Raw genomic sequence first — 20083 nt, 5'->3', positions numbered from 1 at the left:
CTACAAACCAGAATTGTTCTATAATAATTTAGCACAGAATTGTTATTTAACCTGGTGTACTAGAGAAAATGATAAACACCCCTTTTAACACTGAAAGAAATAAAGACTTGCATTTATATAGCATCTTTCATGAAGCATAGACATTGTTGTAATGCACGAATGGTAACAGCTAATATACATAAACTAATCTTTCACAAACACCAATGTGGTAATGTTAAGCTAAAGTTAATTTATTAGTCAGAAGTAGTCTTACATTAACACTGCAATGAAGTTACTGTGAAAATCCCCTAGTCGCCACGCTCCGGCACCTGTTAGTCAGTTCACCTAACCTGCACATATTTGGACTGTGGGAGGAAACCAGAGCACCCAGAGGAAACCCACACAGACACGTGGAGAATGTGCAAACTCCACACAGACAGTGGCCCAAGCTGGGAATCGAACCTGGGTCCCTGGTGCTGTGAGGCAGCAGTGCTAACCACTGTACCACTGTACCGCCCCAATGATCAGATAATCTGTGTTTGCAATATGATTGAAGGATAACTATTGTCCAGGACACAGGGGAGAACACCTCTGTTCTTCTTCAAAGTAGTGCAGTGGAATCTTTTACATCCACCTGAGAGGGCAGAGTTTAGAGGGCATTAGTTTAATTTCTCGTCCAAAAGGCAGCACCCTGACAGTGCAGCACTCCCTCAGCACTGCACTGCACTTTATTTATCTGACACTCCAGCGGCACAGTAGCACAGTGGTTAGCACTGCTGCTTCACAGTGCCAGGGACCTGGGTTCTATTCCTGGCTTGGGTTAATGTCTGTGTGGAGTTTGCATGTTCTCCCCGTGTCTGCGTGGGTTTTCTCCGGATGCTCTGGTTTCCTCCCACATTCTGAAAGATGTGCTGGTTAGGTGCATTGACCCAAACAGGCACCGGACTGTGGTGACTAGGGGGATTCCAAGTAACTTCATTGCAGTGTTAATGTAAGCCTTACTTGTGACTAATAAATAAACTTTAAATCAGGGGCTGGCAATGATTTTTTACTTGAAGAGTTCTAAGAAATTTGCTTAAAATAAAAATGTTTGGAGCCGTGAGACAAAAGAGATTACAATTAGCAAAGCATCATTGTTTTTCTTGGAATGAAACATCAATAACTGATTTACCTACCTAGGCGAGAAAAGGGTTTTTTTTGTCTTTGTGTTTTTATAATAGAATTTGTAATAAAGGGAATTATGCTTTTTTATTTAAAATTTGTAGGGTCATCTTTAAAACAGTATTTTTTTACTCAAAGTATTCAAAACAAAGACAATTTTCCAGCCCATTGATTCTCATGATACAAAAATAGCCTATTTAGAATAATTTATTGTTTTCAGCTATACTGGAAATATTTATGGCACAACTATAAAATCTGATCCTCAAACCCAAGGACTTATTTAATACAAATGCGCAGACATACAACCAAACAGCTTTATTTCAAGCACGATGCTGTTTTTCATTAAGAAAATCATTTGAAACCATAAAATTTATCATAACTATTAATATTTGAGTCCCTCAGGAAAATTGTGTTACCTTCCAGTTTGCTAAGTTGACAATCTTTTTTTCCTTGTTGTTTCAAGATCTTTTTCCCATGGAAATAAGAACCAGCCCTGAAAGGCTGGGAACGGCAAATGGGATATAAAGGAGCTGCTTGCAGCTCTGGGGCTTCGGGTCGCCAATCTCTGGCCTAGATTGTTGGGCTCAAGGCCTGGAGTAGGACTTGAACCCACAACATTCTGACTCTGATGTAAGAGTGATGACATCTGAGCCACGGCTGCCGGGAAACGCATCTGTGGGCCAAGACTAATAGTGTCATCTCAGGATTATAGTCATTAATGATCAGCTTGACAGTGATAACATTCTGAAAGCTCCCCGTGACGTGATTTACACTGAGGGCACTAATTTTCTTGAGTTACAAAATAACAATGGAGTGAATATTAACGCAGAGGCAGGGAAGGAGCAGAGTGAGATAGATGCTTTGAAACATAAATAGAAAATAGAAGCAGGAGTAGGCCTTTCGGCCCTTCGAGTCTGTTCTGCCATTCATTATGGTCATGGCTGATCATCAAATTAAATACCCTGATTCCCGCCTTCCCCCCATATCGCTTTAGCCCCAAGAGCGATATGTAATTCCTTCTTGAAATCACACAAAACTTTGGCCTCAACTACTTCCCATGGTAATGAATTCCACCAATCCCTGGGTGAAGAAATTTCTCCTCACCTCAGTCCTAAAAGGTTTACCCCTAGTTCTGGATCCCCCACCATTGGGAACATTCTTTCTGAATCTACCCTGTCTAACCCTGCTAGAATTTTCTAAGTTTCTATGAGATCCCCTCTCACTCTTCCAAACTCCTGTGAATATGATCCTAACCAATTTAGTCTCTCCTCATAGGGTAGACCTGCTATCCCAGGGATCAGCCTGGTAAATCTTCACTGCAGTCCCTCTATAGCAAGAACATCCTTACTCAGATAAGGATATCAAAACTGCACACAATACTCCAGGTGTGGCCTCACCAATGCCCTGTATAATTCCAGCAAAACATCCTTATTCCTATACTCAAATCCTCTCGCTCTGAAGGCCAACATACCCTTTACCTTCTTTACTGCCTGTTGTATCTGTGCACTTACTCTCAGTGACTGATACATGAGGACACCAAGGTCTCACTGAGTATCTACCTCTCTCAATTTACACCCATTCAAATAATAATTTTTGCAATCAAAGTGGAAACCCTCACATTTATCCACATTATACTGCATCTGCCATGCACATGCTCACTCACAGCCTGTCCAAATCTTTGCATCCTCCTCCCATCCAACTTTGTATCATCTGAAAATCTGGAGATAGTATATTTGGTTCTCTCTTCCAAATCATTAATATGTAATGTGAACAGTTGGGGTCCTGCCACAGATCACTGCGGTGCCCCACTAGTCATGGAACCCCTACAGTGCAAAGGAGGCCATTTGGCCCATTGAGAATGCACCGACTCTCTGACAGAGTTTCTTACCCAGGTCCTCCTCCCCTGCCCTATCCCCATAATCTCACATTTTTTGTGGCTATTCTACCGAACCTATACATCTTGGAACATTAAAGAGCAATTTAGCATGGCCAATCCACCTAATGTGCATATTTTTGGATTGTAAGAGGAAACCAGAGCACCCGGAGGAGACACGTAGACACAGGGAGAACAGGCAAATTCCAAACAGACAGTCACTCAAAGCTGAATCGAACCTGAGTCACTGGCACTGCGAGGCAGCAGTGCTAATCACTATGCCGTCACTGCCTTCCAATAGGAAAAAGACCCATTTATTCCAACTCTTTGCTTCCTGTCTGCTAACCAGCTTTCTATCCATCTCAAGAGACTACCCGCAATCCCATGTAATTTAATTTTACATAGTAATCTGCTATGTGAGACACTGTGGAAAGCCTTCTGAAAGTCTAAATAAACCATGTCCACCAGTTCTCCCTGGTCAACTCTACTAGTTACATCGTCAAAGAATTCCAGTAGATTTGTAAATCGATGCTGAATTTGATTATACCACTGCTTTCTAAATGCTGTGCTATGAAATCCTTGATAATGGACTCGAGTAACTTTCCTACTACCAATGTTAGGCTTATTGGTCTTACTGTTCCCTGTTTTCTCTTTACCTCCCTTTTTGAATTAGCTAACCCTCCAATCTGCAGGAACCATTCTAGAGACCAAAGAATTTTGGAAAATGAACACCAATGCATCTACTATTTCTAGGGCCACTTCCTCAAGTACTCTGGGATGAAGATTATTAGTCCCTGTAGAATTATCCACCTTCAGTCCCCTTAATTTCCCCAAAACCATTTCTCTACAAATGCTGATTTCCTTCAGCTCCTCAATAAAACTTGTTTCTCTCAGAACTTCCAGTACATTATTCATGTCTTCGTTTGTGAAGACAGAAGCAAAGTATGAATTTAGATTCTCAGATATTTCTTTGTTTCCCATTATGAATTCTCCCATTTCTGACTGTAAGGGGCCTACATTAGTTTTTGGCATCTTTTTCTCTTTACATACCGATAGAAACCTATACAATCAGTTTTTATGTTCCCTGTGAGCTTACTTTTATACTCTATTTTCCCCTTCTTAATCAATCCCTTGGTCCGGCTTTGCTGAATTTTAAACTGCTCTCAATCCTCAGGTCTATTGCTTTTTCTTGCCAATTTGTATGCTTCTTCTTTGAATATAATACTATCTCTAATTTCCCTTGAAAGCCATACTTTGACCTCAATTCCCCATCCACTCTTGCACCAATTGGGAATAAACAACTTTTGGAGTTCACCTATTCGTTCCTTGAATGCCTGCCACTGCCTGTACACCATCCTTCCTTGCAGTAATTTTCCCAGTCCAACATAGCCAACTCATGACTCATACCATCATAGTTAACTTTATTGAGATTCAGGACCCTGGTCTCAAAATCAACTACCTCACTATCCACTTTGATAAAGAATTCTACCATATTATGATCACTTATTCCCAAGGATTCTCTCACAACTAGATTGCCAACTAATCATTTCTCATTGCGCAATTGAAGGGGAGGGTGAGCAGCCAATGGTTGTGATTCACATTGGTACAAATGACATAGGTAAAAAAAGGGATGAGGTCCTAAAAGCAGAATACAGGGAGCTCGGAAGAAAGTTAAGAAATCGGACCTCAAAAGGTAGTGATCTCAGGATTACTACTGGCGCCACGTGCTAGTCAGAGTAGAAATGAGAGGATATATCGGATAAATACGTGGCTGAAGGGATGGTGTCAGGGGGAGGGTTTCAGATTCCTGGGGCATTGGGACCGGTTCTGGAGAAGGTGGGACCTGTACAAATTGGACGGGTTACACCTGGGCAGGACTGGGACTGATGCCGAGGGGGAGTGTTTGCCAGAGGGGTTGGGGAGGGTTTAATCTAATATGCCAGGGGGATGGGAACCTATGTAAGGAGTCCGAGAAGGAGGGAGCAAGGACAAAATGTGGGGAGAAGGTTCCAACTACATCAAAAATCAGGAAAAATGTTAAAAGGAAGGAGAACTCAGGAGATGTTATTAATGGAAGTGTTAGAATTCAAAAAGAAGGTACAAAAACTAGCATAAGGGCACTTTATCTGAATGCTTGTAGCATTCAAAACAAGGTAAACTGAGTTGACAGCGCAAATCATTGCGAACGAGTATGATTTGGTGGCCATTACAGAGACATGGTTGCAGGATGGTCACGACTGGGAGTTAAATATCCAGGGGTATCAAACCGTTTGGAGAGACCGACAGGAAGGTAAGGGAGGTGGTGTAGCTCTGATATTTAAGGATGATATCAGGGCGGTAGTGAGAGATGATATAGGTTCAATGGAAAAAAAGGTTGAATCCATTTGGGTGGAAATTAGAAATAGTAAGGAGAAAAAGTCACAGATAGTCATAGTCTATAGGCCACCAAATAATGACATCAGGGTGGAGCGAGAAATCAACAAAGAAATAACTGATGCATGTAAAAATGATACAGCAATTATCATGGGGGATTTTAATCTATATATCAATTGGTCAAACCAAGTCAGTCAAGGCAGCCTTGAGGAAGAGTTCATAGAATGTATCCGCGATAGCTTCCTTGAACAGTATGTAATGGAGGGAGCAAGCTATCCTGGATCTGGTCCTGTGTAATGAGACAGGAATAATTAATGATCTTACAGTTAGGGATCCTCTCGGAAAAAGCGATCACAGTATGGTTGAATTTAAAATACAGATGGAGCGTGAGAAGGTAAAATCCAATACCAGTGTCTTGTGCTTAAACAAAGGAGACTACAATGGGATGAGGGAGGAGTTGGCTAAGGTAGACTGGGAGCAAAAACTTTATGGTGGAACAATTGAGGAACAGTGGAGGACTTTCAAAGCAATCTTTCACAGTGCTCAGCAAAAGCATATACCAGTGATAAGGAAGGACTGCAGAAAAAAGGATAATCAGCCATGGATATCTAAGGAAATAAAGGAGGGTATCAAATTGAAAGAAAATGCATACAAAGTGGCAAAGATTAGTGGGAACCTAGAGGATTAGGAAATCTTTAAAGGTCAGCAGAAAGCCATGAAAAAAGCTATAAAGAAAAGTAAGATGGATTATGAGAGTAAACTAGCTCAGAATATAAAAACAGATAGCAAAAGTTTCTACAAACATATAAAACGAAAAAGAGTGGCTAAAGTAAACACTGGTCCTTTAGAGGATGAGAAGGGGGATGTAATAACTGGAAATGAGAAAATGGCTGAGGCATTGAACAGGTATTTTGTGTCGGTCTTCACAGTGGAAGACACAAATAACATGCCAAAAATTGATGACAGGAAAGTTATGGCAGGTGAGAACCTAGAAATTATCATTATCACGAAAGTGGTAGTGTTGGGCAAGTTAATGGGGCTAAAGGTAGACAAGTCTCCTGGTCCTGATGGAATGCATCCCAGGGTACTAAAAGAGATGGTGGGAGAAATAGCAAATCAAATGCATTAGTGGTAATTTACCAAAATTCGCTGGACTCTGCGGTGATTCCCGCAGATTGGAAAACAGCAAATGTGACGCCACTGTTTAAAAAAGGTCGACAAAAGGCGGGTAACTATAGGCCGGTTAGCTTAACTTCTGTAGTAGGGAAAATGCTTGAATCTATCATCAAGGAAGAAATAGCGAGATACCTAGATATAAACTGTCCCATTGGTAAGACGCAGCATGGGTTCATGAAGGGAAGGTCATGTTTGACTAATTTGGTAGAATTCTTTGAGAACGTTACATGTGCAGTGGACAATGGGGAACCTGTGGATGGGGTGTATCTGGATTTCCAGAAGGCATTTGACAAGGTGCCGCACCAAAGACTGCTACATAAGATAAAGGTGTACGGTGTTACAGGTAACGTATTAGCATTGATAGAGGATTGGTTAACTAACAGAAAGCAAAGAGTGGGGGTAAATGGGTGTTTTTCTGATTGGCGATCAGTGACTCGTGGTGTGCCTCAGGGATCAGTGTTCGGGCCGCAATTGTTTACAATTTACACAGATGATTTGGAGTTGGGGATCAAGTGTAGTGTGTCAAAATTCGCAGATGACACTAAGATGGGTAGCAGAGCAAAGTGTGCAGAGGACGCTGAAAGTCTGCAAAGGGATATAGATAGTTTAAGTGAGTGGGCGAGGATCTGGAAGATGGAATACAATGTTGGTAAATGTGAGGTCATCCATTTTGGTAGGGATAACAGCAAAATGGACTATTATTTAAATGGTAAAAAATTGCAGCATGCTGCTGTGTGGAGGGACCTGGGTGTCCTTGTGCAGGAATCTCAAGGAGTTGATTTGCAGGTGCAGCAGGTAATTAAGAAGGCAAATGGAATTTTGTCCTTCATTGCTAGAGGGATGGAGTTTAAAAACAGCGAGGTTATGTTGCAGCTGTATAAGGTGCTGGGGACCACACCTGGAGTACTGTGTACAGTTTTGGTCTCTCCTTACTTGAGAAAGGATATACTGGCACTGGAGGGATTGCAGAGGAGATTCACTAGGCTGATTCCGGAGTTGAGAGGGTTGGCTTATGAGGAAAGACTGAATAGACTGGGGCTATACTCATTGGAATTCAGAAGAATGAGGAGAGATCTTATAGAAACACATGATTATGAAGGGAATAGATAAGATAGAAGCAGGGAAGTTGTTTCCACTGGCGGGTGAAACTAGAACTAGGGGGCACAGCCTCAAAATAAGGGGAAGCAGATTTAGGACTGAGTTGAGGAGGAACTTCTTCACACAAAGGGTTGTGAATCTGTGGAATTCCCTGCCCAGTGAAGCAGTTGAGGCTACCTCATTGAATGTTTTTAAGGCAAGGATAGATATATTTTTAAACAGTAAAGGAATTAAGGGTTATGGTGAGCGGACGGATAAGTGGAGCTGAGTCCACAAAAAGATCAGCCATGATCTTATTGAATGGCGGAGCAGGCTCGAGGGGCCAGATGGCCTACTCCTGCTCCTAGTTCTTATGTTCTTATACCCAGTCCAAGATGGGCTGTTCCCTTATTGGTTCCTCAACATATTGGTCCAGAAAACTATCCTGTATACACTCCAGAAATTCCTCCTTAATTGCACTGTGGCGAATCTGGAAACCTAAAAGAATTTAACAGTCTGCATAATTGCAATCATTACATTCTATTCCCTGGCCATAGCTGGCCAGATTTGGTGCCTGGTTGGCTGTCAGGCAGGTAGGCCCTTTGGCATCAGGCTGAAATTCACCCTTCACTTCTGTGCTGGCTGGGTCTATATTGGATGATGTGGAGATGCCGGCGTTGGACTGGGGTAAACACAGTAAGAAGTTTAACAACACCAGGTTAAAGTCCAACAGGTTTATTTGGTAGCAAAAGTCACACAAGCTTTCGGAGCTGCAAGCCCCTTCTTCAGGTGAGTGGGAATTCTGTTCACAAACAGAGCTTATAAAGACACAGACTCAATTTACATGAATAATGGTTGGAATGCGAATACTTACAACTAATCAAGTCTTTAAGAAACGAAACAATGTGAGTGGAGAGAGCATCAAGACAGGCTAAAAAGATGTGTATTGTCTCCAGACAAGACAGCCAGTGAAACTCTGCAGGTCCACGCAACTGTGGGAGTTACAAATAGTGTGACATGAACCCAATATCCCGGTTGAGGCCGTCCTCGTGTGTTTCTATAAGATCTCTCCTCATTCTTCTGAATTCCAATGAGTATAGCCCCAGTCTATTCAGTCTTTCCTCATAAGCCAACCCTCTCAACTCCGGAATCATGTCACACTATTTGTAACACCACAGTTGCGTGGACCTGCAGAGTTTCACTGGCTGTCTTGTCTGGAGACAATACAGAAACTGATAGCCAAGTTCCGCACACACGAGGACGGCCTCAACCGGGATATTGGGTTCATGTCACACTATTTGTAACTCCCACAGTTGCGTGGACCTGCAGAGTTTCACTGGCTGTCTTGTCTGGAGACAATACACATCTTTTTAGCCTGTCTTGATGCTCTCTCCACTCACATTGTTTCATTTCTTAAAGACTTGATTAGTTGTAAGTATTCGCATTCCAACCATTATTCATGTAAATTGAGTCTGTGTCTTCATAAGCTCTGTTTGTGAACAGAATTCCCACTCACCTGAAGAAGGGGCTAAGAGCTCCGAAAGCTTGTGTGGCTTTTGCTACCAAATAAACCTGTTGGACTTTAACCTGGTGTTGTTAAACTTCTTTCTATATTGGATACCAGTTAAATCACACCTCAACTCTAAAATTCTCATCTTTGTTTCCAAATCCCTTCATGGCCTTGCCCTCTCTTTCTCTATATTGTAATAGTCAATAGTGTGAACATCTAGGATGTATCTGGGTGATTTATAGAGTTGACAAGGTGAACCATGCAGCCAGGAAAGTCTACGTTTGATCAATCTGTGTTCAACTGGTTGATTTGAATAAAGGCAGCAGGAAGTTTGCAACACTTATCCTCAGTGCCCTGGGTTGAAGAGAGATTGGACTCGAATCCCCAATTTCTGATTGTTATCCAGGCCTGAATTTTTATCCCCGTAGTGGGAATCGGGAAAATTTCCAGATTGGCTCGCCCATCTCTGGCAAGATGGCAGAGATGGGTGAGCCCAGACATCCATTTCCCTTGTTGAAACAACTGCACCATATGGAAAACATTGCTTGATATTTTCCCTGTGGTGCAGTTGTTTCAACAAAGGGAATGGATGAGGGATGGTGATTAAAAACAGGGAGGTTATGTTGCAGCTGTATAAGATACACACCTGGAGTTCTGTGTACAGTTTTGGTCCACTTGAGAAAGGATATACTGGCAGTGGAGGGGGTACAGAGGAGATTCACTAGGTTGATTCCAGAGTTGAGAGGGTTGGCTTATGAGGAGGCACAGAGTAGACTGGCCTATACACATGGAATTTAGAAGAATGAGGGGGAGATCTTATTGAAACATATAAAATTATGAAGGGAATAGATAAGGTAGAAACAGGGAGGTTGTTTCCACTGGTGGGTGAAACTAGAACTCAGGGGCACAGCCTCAAAATAAGGGGGAGTAGATTTAGGACTGAGTTGAGGAGGAACTTTTGCACCCAAAGGGTTGTGAATCTATGGAATTTCCTGCCCAGTGAAGCAGTTGAGGATACCTCGTTGAATGTTTTTAAGGCAATGATAGATAGATTAGGAATCAAGGGTATGGTGAACAGGTCGGTAAGTGGAGCTAAGCCCACGAAAAGATCAGCCAGAACAGGCTCGAGGGGCCAGATGGCCTACTCCTGCTCCTAGTTCACATGTTCTTATGATTGACAGCTCAGGCTCTTTGATCTCTGCTGTCAATTTCACAATGCTGTTTGACACAAGTTTAAGATTTAAGGGTTTGTGGTTTTTATTATTGATACTTCGAAGGGTCTGGATGATTGATACTTTCATAACCTTTCAAATGAAATGACGTTTTAACATTGTATAAAGTTATGAATGAATTACTTTTGAAAAACCTTTTTACACATCCTACTGTCACTATAGGTTTCATTGGCTCTATACACTGTATAGTGAGTCAATGTGCATAGAAGTGCCATAGCTTTGCATAGGGAGCATGAGGGCCAAAGGGGGTCAGTTGAAGGGTATAGCTTGGCATAGGGAACATGTGGAGGACCTTTTGACGTTACCTTTTAAAAGGTCCCCTCATTCGGACTAAGGTTCACAACCTTTCTGAGTGGCGGTGAACCATGACTTTGTAAAAACCTGGCCCAACCTCATGAAAATTGCTGAGGAGTAGGACATGCCTACCTCTACAAAGGAGCTGGCCAGGTCAGGGGTACTGGTTGCAGGCTGTCGACAAACACTGCCCATGCCCTTAAAAGGCACTCCCAAAAATGCGACAGCCCAGAATGGGGTCAGGAATCCAATATTTTTAAATGTCTTGCCTATTCAATGAATCAGTTAAAACCCACACGCTATATCTCTACTGGTAGCACACGTTCTGGGTGTCACGTGAGAGGTGGATCAGAGTTGGTTTCATGCTAGCGTAGCCCATTGTTGAACAGACCACTGTCAAATCTCACATTTGAATTCCAAGCACTTATTAAAATACCAGAGGGAGACTTGCCCCTGTACAATTTTATTCGGCAGAAAGTCAACACATTAGGGAGAGAAAGGAACTGGAGAAAGCTGGCAAAGGGATTTTTTTTCAGAAACAATATTTAATATTTAAAAATCACAGATACATTGTTATAGAACATGTAAAATGCATTATCACTTTACTGGTAAATATTTTAAACAATAGATTCACTTTGTGAGTGCTGTATCTGAAAGCAATCTAACTGTGCTAAATATGTTTCATGGATGGAGACACAGATGTTCATTAATTCAAGACCTTAAGAACTAAATCACAAGCCGTCAGAAATTTAAGTATTTAGAAACAGCATCTTCCTTGACTTTTTAAACGAATCTCATTGTGTCTTCGAGAAAGTGGCAATATATCTTGACCAAATGAATTGCAAAAGTGACATTGGATCTGAAACAATGTAACAACAAAGCGATATTGTTTTTATGAATACTCAAAAAATCCAATATTCCAACCTCTGGCAAAGCATAAAACCCCCTGAAGGACAAGCCTATTCAATCAATATTAGTTCATTTCAATTGAAGAGCCTTACAACGTCTGTGCTGATGATTTTATGGATTTCATTACCTGTTGGCGAGATGATTCCTGGTGATAAGAGACCTGGGACTGCATGGGACATAATGCGAGAATTTTCTGGCAACGTGACACTCAGGGTACGTTTTGGAGGCCTTCCAGGTCTTGAGCTGTCAAGGGGGAAAAGAAAGAAGTAGGTTTTAATTTTATTTTTGGTTACTTCCAAACAAAGCGTCTTTAAGGGCGGTGACCAAAAATAGCCAACTCTAGTAACAACCATTTTACAGGATGAAAAATAAACCAGACATTTTACAGCCACTTGGACCATGCCTTCTTCTTGTCAACACTTTAATGTCAATTTTTGGTAGGGATAAAACAAGAGCAACAAATTTGAGCCTAGTCTTTATTCGACACTATTCATAATCAAAGGGATTTTATTACTGGAGCATGTTAAATTAAATATCTTTATTGCTCTAAAGGGACTTTTTAATGGCTATTGATTTCCTAACAAATGCAAGAAATATAACACAACTTGGCTGTACAAATGTTGAAGTACAGAGACCTGAAATGAATGGAAAAAGACTTAGAGTATGCAAACTGTACTGGTAATGAGCAGGTCAGATATGATATTAAAAGGTTCTCTCCCAAGTGAAGTTCAATCTGTACAAATGTACTTATTTTAAAATGATAAGATTTCAGTGATACCATTCCGAAAACTAAATTCAGGTAGAAAGGCCCCCCATCCCCCTATAAAAAGGGTAATTAAAAAAGAAAACCTGATCTGTTTTGAATTGATTTTCAAAGCACACAAGGAGGTTGGCTGAAAATGAGATAAGAATTGGAACTGATTGTTTAGATCATAACACTGAACGTTTCCAGAAAGTGAATTTAACAAGATTCGTAAAAGGAAACTAGAAATATTTCATAAGAATTTCTGAGAACTTTGGGCAACTGAGGGGATGGGAAGCATAACACTGCAGGTCACAAAAGATGAAAGTGAGAGCTTTTCTTTTACAAGATAAGTTGCAAATACATTACTGACTTGTTCAGGGATTAATAACTTTATTCTCACTGCCTGAAGATCTCATTTGTGCTGAATCCCCTGCAGCAACACAGTCTCAATCATAAATCCCCAAACAGATCAATAGTATACATTTTCAAGTGCATGGTAAAGGAAGAGTGCAAACTGCGCAAAAGATTTTCATTCAAAATAATTTGTATCTGAAATCTTCAACAGAATGAACCAAGCTTTCTGATTTAATATTGCTTTAACAGATTAGGAACTTGCAGTAAACGTAATGAAGGTTATTTAAACCGTCAAAAGCAGGAGGATACAAAACAACTTTTTTTTTTAATGAGCAGTTTTAATGAATCCTTTTGAAAATAAGTTTCCGCTATAAAGTCGTAAAGCCTGACCAGATTTGTTGACACAAGGCTGCCATTAAACTTGCTTCATTTTCAAAGTACTGTCAAACTGGCTCCTTTTCTTTTGCGTTGCTGTTCAACAGCAAACGAGGGACACAGCTTTCTCTCTCCAACTGATGGTTACCACTTTCTGACCCCTCTTTTCCAGTCAAAATGCAAACTAGATCTCTCCAGAAGCTCAGCCTGTTGATCTCATTCAGTCTGTGTCAAGGTGAGCTGGTGAAATCACTGCCAGGGTCACAGCTGAAAACTACACTGAACTGGCATCACCTCTGCGCACCCACTAAACAGAGTGCCATCAGTACACTCAGTGTAAAATTCCTCTACCATATCACAGTAGTGCTCAATTTGCCCTCACAGTTTGGGGTTACAAAGCTTTCAAAGATATGTAACACACAATACATCCCTTTTTGAATGCTTGTGTCCAAATTTACTCTCGCTTATTTTTAATGCTGCTGTTTCCTCACTTGTTGTACTTGTCTCCCCTTCCCAGCTGTGTGAGGATAAGGCGATTCTCATCTCACTGCCACAATAACTAACTGCCACAAAGTGCCTGGAAGATACCACCAATAACTCACCCACGGGTTGTCCCTTTCACAGAAGTGTCTAGTCTCTGATTGCCACATGCTGTCGTGTCCAATTAGCAGCTTGCTTTGTGGAGAACTAGAACCAGAAATGATAGTCCACTGCTCACTCGTCATTACCGATTAGCACACCTACACTCTCTGCCATTGGAACATTCATCTTGCTTAGTTTAAGAAGGAAACACTGTTTTTTCTGATTATTTTAGTTAACCCTGACAAATTTTCAGGGGGAGGGAAGTTGCTCCCATTCACACAATCTCAGGGCACAGCTGAAGTGCCCTCATTTGTTAAGTTGGCAGTATCCAGGTGTCCAGGGTTAATCCCCTTGAATCTGACAGTAATACCTGTGATTAGAATGCCATTGCCAAGTGTGGCAAAAACTAGACGATGTTGGTGTTTATTTTTCCTTACCAGGAGTGCACCTTTTGTCTTCACAGCGATAGTGCGGGCTGCTGCCAATCTGCGCTAGCCCCACCCCTCCGTGAGCTGCCTGCAGGCCAGACCCATAACAGAGTTGGCCAAATTGACCAGGGCACTGACTGGCAGGCTGTATGCCCAGTTGGCATTCACAGCTTGACCGTTTCCCATAGGTGAGGCTCAAGGCCCAATCTGCAGCAAACCGCAATCCAAGATATTAAGGCACAAGTTTCAAGGGCGCTGCCCACTTCTTGCCAGTTTCCAACAATAAATCAATTTTGCCCCTTTAGTATTTATCAGGTTCTACTAATTCAGACTGGAGTTACAGCATTTAATTTTTCCTGGGTTGCGGTTCCTTGCTCCTTTATGTGTGTGTTAAGGTAGTTGTACACATTTTATGCAAGGGTCTCATCAAGGCCTCACATCGATAGAAAAAATATTTAACTGAATACCACACACAGCTCCCCGGAAATAGTGCTGGGATTTCCTTTCTTGCTCTATCTCCCTGTGGGCGTAAGGAAAATTCTAAAAAAAAGACTTACATTTCTATAACACCTTTCAAAACTTGAGGATATCCCAAAGAGCTTTACAACCCATTGTGCACTTCTGAATTGCGATTACTATTGTAATGTAGGAAATGCAATTGTCAATATGCCCACAGCAAACTCCCACAAACAGCAATACGATAATGCGACAAGCCCAACTGTGCCCTGATAGCGCACCCTCCAAAGTGTTGAGGGTCACTTTGCAGTCATGTGTCCACCTTGAAGTCTTTGGAGGATGTGCGCATGTGTGGCAAGGCTTTTACTGTACTTTGCACCTTAACCACGTGCCCTGCTAAAGTGTGGCCACACATGCGATAAAATGAAAAAGCTGTAAGATGATAGGAAAGTTTAGCATGGATGAGCAGTCAATATAGAAGCATGACTACATTTCCAGATCTCTTAATGTGTGCCACCTTCTCTTATTCCGGTTTCCAGCACCAGGAATTAATAATGACAACATTCAGCCTGACTAACACTTTCTGCCATTCCTCTGGGAGTGAGCTGGAGTGCTAACCTGGCCTGATCTCCTCACACCGATGGCCCATATTTCCACCTCAGACAGCAGTTTGGTCAGCGATACCCTGCCAGAGACTCCAGGTGGACTTCTCTCATCTGGAACAAAGTCCCATGGCCAGAGTGGAGAAGGGGAGGGTTTCCCACTACAGAGGCTGACAGGAAAACACGCCATATCTTCCTGCCACTACCTTATTAATTATGCATCCTGGGGTTCAGTGCCATTTTCTGTGAAGGGGCAGACTTGATGGCACCCATCCCGCTGTCATATCTGGGTACCATATTGAAAAGGTGCCCACCATCACTGACCCATCATTGAAGAGAGAAGATAGACATCCAGAAAAAAAACAAGATGGATAAAACCATAGAACCATAGAAAATTACAGCTCAGAAACAGGCCTTTTGACCCTTCTTGTCTGTGCCGAACCATTTTTTGCCTAGTCCCACTGACCTGCACTTGGACCATAACCCTCCACACCCCTCTCATCCATGAACCCGTCCAAGTTTTTCTTAAATGTTAAAAGTGACCCCGCATTTACCACTTTATCCGGCAGCTCATTCCACACTCCCACCACTCTCTGCATGAAGAAGCCCCCCCCCTAATATTCCCTTTAAACTTTTCTCCTTTCACCCTTAACCCATGCCCTCTGGTTTTTTTCTCCCCTAGCCTCAGCGGAAAAAGCCTGCTTGCATTCACTCTATCTATACCCATCAAAATCTTATACACCTCTATCAAATCTCCCCTCAATCTTCTACGCTCCAGGGAATAAAGTCCCAACCTATTCAATCTCTCTCTGTAACTCAGCTTCTCAAGTCCCGGCAACATCCTTGTGAACCTTCTCTGCACTCTTTCAACCTTATTTACATCCTTCCTGTAACTAGGTGACCAAAACTGTACACAATACTCCACATTCGGCCTCACCAATGCCTTATATAACCTTACCATAACACTCCAACTTTTATACTCGATACTCCGATTTATAAAGGCCAATGTACCAAAGGCACTCTTTACGACCCTATCCACCTGTGACGTCACTTTTAGGGAATTCTGTACCTGTATTCCCAGATCCCTCTGTTCAACTGCACTCTTCAGAGTCCTACCATTTACCCTGTACATTCTACTTTGGTTTGTCCTTCCAAAGTGCAATATCTCACACTTGTCTGCGTTAAATTCCATTTGCCATTTTTCAGCCCATTTTTCTAGTTGGTCCAAATCCCTCTGCAAGCTTTGAAAACCTTCCTCACTGTCCACTACACCTCCAATCTTCATATCATCAGAAAATTTGCTGATCCAATTTACCACATTATCATCCAGATCATTGATATAGATGACAAACAACAATGGACCCAACACCGATCCCTGCGGCACACCACTAGTCACAGGCCTCCACTCAGAGAAGCAATCCTCCACAACCACTCTCTGGCTTCTTCCATTGAGCCAGTGTCTAATCCAATTTACTACCTCCCCATGTATATCTAGCGACTGAACCTTCCTAACTAACCTCCCATGAGGGACCTTGTCAAAGGCCTTGCTGAAATCCAGGTAGACAACATCCACCGCCTTCCCTTCATCCACTTTCCTGGTAACCTCCTCGAAAAACTCTAATAGATTGGTCAAACATGACCTACCACGCACAAAGCCATGTTGACTCTCCCTAATAAGTCCCTGTCTATCCAAATATTTGTAGATCCTATCCCTTATCACACCTTCCAATAACTTGCCCACCACCAACGTCAAACTTACTGGCCTATAATTTCCCAGATTTCTTTTGGAACCTTTTTTAAACAACGGAACAACATGAGCCACCCTCCAATCATCCGGCACCTCCCCCGTGAATACTGACATTTTAAATATGTCTGCCAGGGTCCCTGCAAGTTCAACACTAGCTTCCCTCAAGGTCCGTGGAAATACCCTGTCTGGTCCTGGGGATTTATCCACTCTGATTTGCCTCAAGACAGCGAGCACCTCCTCCCCTTTAATCTGTAAAGGTTCCATGGCCTCCCTACCAGTTTGCCCTATTTCCGTAGACTCCATGCCCATTTCCTCAGTAAATACGGATGCAAAAAAACCATTTAGTATCTCCCCATCTCTTTTGGTTCCATACACAGTCTACCACTCTGGTCTTCAAGAGGACCAATTTTATCCCTCACTATCCTTTTGCTCCTAACATACCTATAGAAGCTCTTTGGATTTTCCTTCACTCTGTCTGCCAAAGCAACCTCATGTCTTCTTTTAGCCCTCCTGATTTCCCTCTTAAGTAGCTTCTTGCACTTTTTATACTCCTCGAGCATCTGACCTGTTCTCCAGGAACACTTTGAGCCTAGAAGATAGACCACGTCGATGACACCGAATCTGGAAGAATCACCTGATTGATGCTCCCCCCTACCCACTGCTGTGGTGTTCCAGGGTCCAGGGTTGCTAGTGGCCTCTATCCCAAACTCCAGAGGCAGCCTCAGGCCTTCTTCAGGGAAGTCCCAATATCTGCACGCTGCGTTGTTGCAGACACGTTCTGTAGTGACTTCTTTTCCTATGGCGTCAAGACAAATCAGGCATGTGGGGGGGAGGATTCCGGTTGGGCTTTCATTTGCAAGATACAAATCAGTTTCACACTGTTCTACAGCAGGATTCCTGATACACCATGGAAGGCATAAGTCTGAAATTGATTTTTGGACCTGCTACCTAATTCTCTCCCCTACCCGCCACCGATCCCACCGGCGCAGGTATGGGAAAATTCTGACCCTCTTGTCTTTTCAGCTCCGCCACCCAGTTATTCTTCCCCCCATCAGCCGCTATTTCAAAGATTACTGCACAAACCATGAAGATTTGTGCGGAAGATTTCCATCTCGGCGATTACTCTCACTGCCAGCCAACATCAGGGAAAGGCCACAGAGCCAAGAGTGATGGGAAAGCACTGTTGGTCACTTTGGACCAATTGACAGAATTGCCCATCCGTGTCAAATTAAGATGACACAAGTATTCCTGTATGTGACCAAGAAACAAAAATCAGGGTTTGCAAAACGTTTGTGGATAAGCCAGTACTTTTTCAGATGACTGAAGCATAGAAGTGACAATTAAAAATACATGCCTTCAGGTGGTTCGTGGAGTGCTGTAGTGGACTTAAAATCCAATGCACCCATAGGATATTTAAACACACAAACACACACACGCACACAGATACCACACACACACTGGATGTAACCAATTCACCTTGAAAATATGAATGAATTTCCTTTTGAAAAACTGTGACGTGAACAGAATATTCACAGAAATCTGCTCGGATATATAGGGCCGGATTATACAGTGGTAACCATGGTGAAACTGTCAGTGGTTGCTGTCATTACCACTGTGAAACTGAGAGCAACGTCTGGAGTCCACAGATGCTAAGTTAAATATGGAAATCCAGAAGTTGCTGTTGGTTGATTCCTCATTCCTCCACGTTGTGCACTGTTGAAGTCCCACAGAAATCTTCAGAATTCACTGTGAGGTAATCAGAACTTTTTTTAAAGATATCAGTCTCACTTTAAAAACCCTCAAAAAAATTCTGCCTTGTCAAATGAGGCATAACCTGATTGTTAACAATGTGCAGAGTTGATAATTATCCCTCAATGGCTCTAGAAAGCTACTTTTATTCTGTTGAATGTCAAATCTCCCCATTTTGATAAAGTCAGAGATTTTTTATATCAGAATTTCAAAAAAACTTCATGTCAGCTTTTACCTTTATCCCACATCTTTGTCCCACTCTTAACTGTCTGTAAAATGCTTCAAGTGTGAAAGATAAGACATTGCAGATTTACTTCCTGCTTGTCTGACTGTGAGAATTCTTCAAAATGATTAGCTACTTAGCCTACTTAATAGCTGGGCAGCAGAAATCCCTTTATACTGATGTTGAAATCAAACTAACATTGGAAATGGTAAAATCTACACCAGAGAGATCATCAGATCTTTGAAAGCAGTTTTCTTCAAGATCACCATTTACCACAAAACCCAAAATATTTCACCAACAAATTAACTCAACCACAATCCTACAGAAACATCCTTCAGTCAGGCCTCCTCACCTGATTAATGTGGGTCAAAATTCTCCCAAAAAAAAAACTAAGTGCCCAACGGCGGGAAAATGAGAAACTTTCCCGCCCGTTTTTTGGATGTATTTATCTAAACGAATCTCCGATTTCCGGCGTGGATTTGATTCCACTGAAACAAAGAGCCTCGGAGACCGGACATCGGGCACAAGTCCCGCTAAAGGTCCCCCACTGATGTCTCCCGGCCTGCTGTGCAACTCGAGCAGCGCAGCGTCCTGGGAGAACCCCGGCCGTTGTGTCTAACATGGTCCCCACATGTTAAAGCCTAACAGATAACAACAAAGCCTAACAGATAACATCATTATCATTAAGCCTAGTGGGGTAGCGTTTTCTCTTATTGGTTCACCTAAAGTCAGCTAAAGCAGTGCAAAACACAGGAATTTCAAACACAAGTTGTGTCCATGATCTTTTGTGCTGATCATGCTCGTAAGCCAGTCCCGCCAACTGAGCTGGTCATGTCATCAGATCTAATTAATCAGCATTCCAAGTTTCTTCTAATTGCACCAATTTATGTCCATCTGAGGAGACTCTTAAAAATAAGTTTCTGTTTTTGAGTGCAAGAGCACTAATGGACACCTTTTAAAACTTTTAAAATATTAACCTCTACCCCAGTATGCATGCATGGAGCGTACGTGAGGAGTTTTCTAACTCCAACTGTGACATTTATGGACCCGATGCTTACTTCACAAAAGCAAGATAGATTAAATATGACAGCAAAACTATTACATAGACAACTGACTATTTAGAATCATTTGTAATTTCTTTTTGCAGCACTTTGGATTAGTTATGAATCAAACGATGCAGAGTTCCTGCAAGGCCCGCTCCTTTCTTGTTTAACAATACCAATGGGCGTACAGTGTCC

The 20083-nt window shown here is 42.1% G+C and overlaps 1 protein-coding gene across 2 annotated transcripts in view; it reads right to left on the bottom strand.

The window, feature by feature from the left end:
* The window catches only part of dacha (dachshund a), a 387374-nt gene that overhangs the window by 193436 nt on the left and 173855 nt on the right, over nt 1-20083 (bottom strand). For both annotated transcript variants that reach the window (XM_078211668.1, XM_078211669.1), the window contains exon 2: nt 11712-11827. In XM_078211668.1, coding sequence (XP_078067794.1) covers nt 11712-11827 — 116 coding nt within the window. The remainder of the gene's footprint in view (nt 1-11711; nt 11828-20083) is intronic.

Source organism: Mustelus asterias, chromosome 4, assembly GCF_964213995.1.
Source record: "Mustelus asterias chromosome 4, sMusAst1.hap1.1, whole genome shotgun sequence".
NCBI classification, from domain to species: Eukaryota; Metazoa; Chordata; class Chondrichthyes; order Carcharhiniformes; family Triakidae; genus Mustelus; species Mustelus asterias.
Note: the sequence above shows the minus strand (reverse complement) of the source record. Positions and strands in the feature narration are given on the sequence as shown.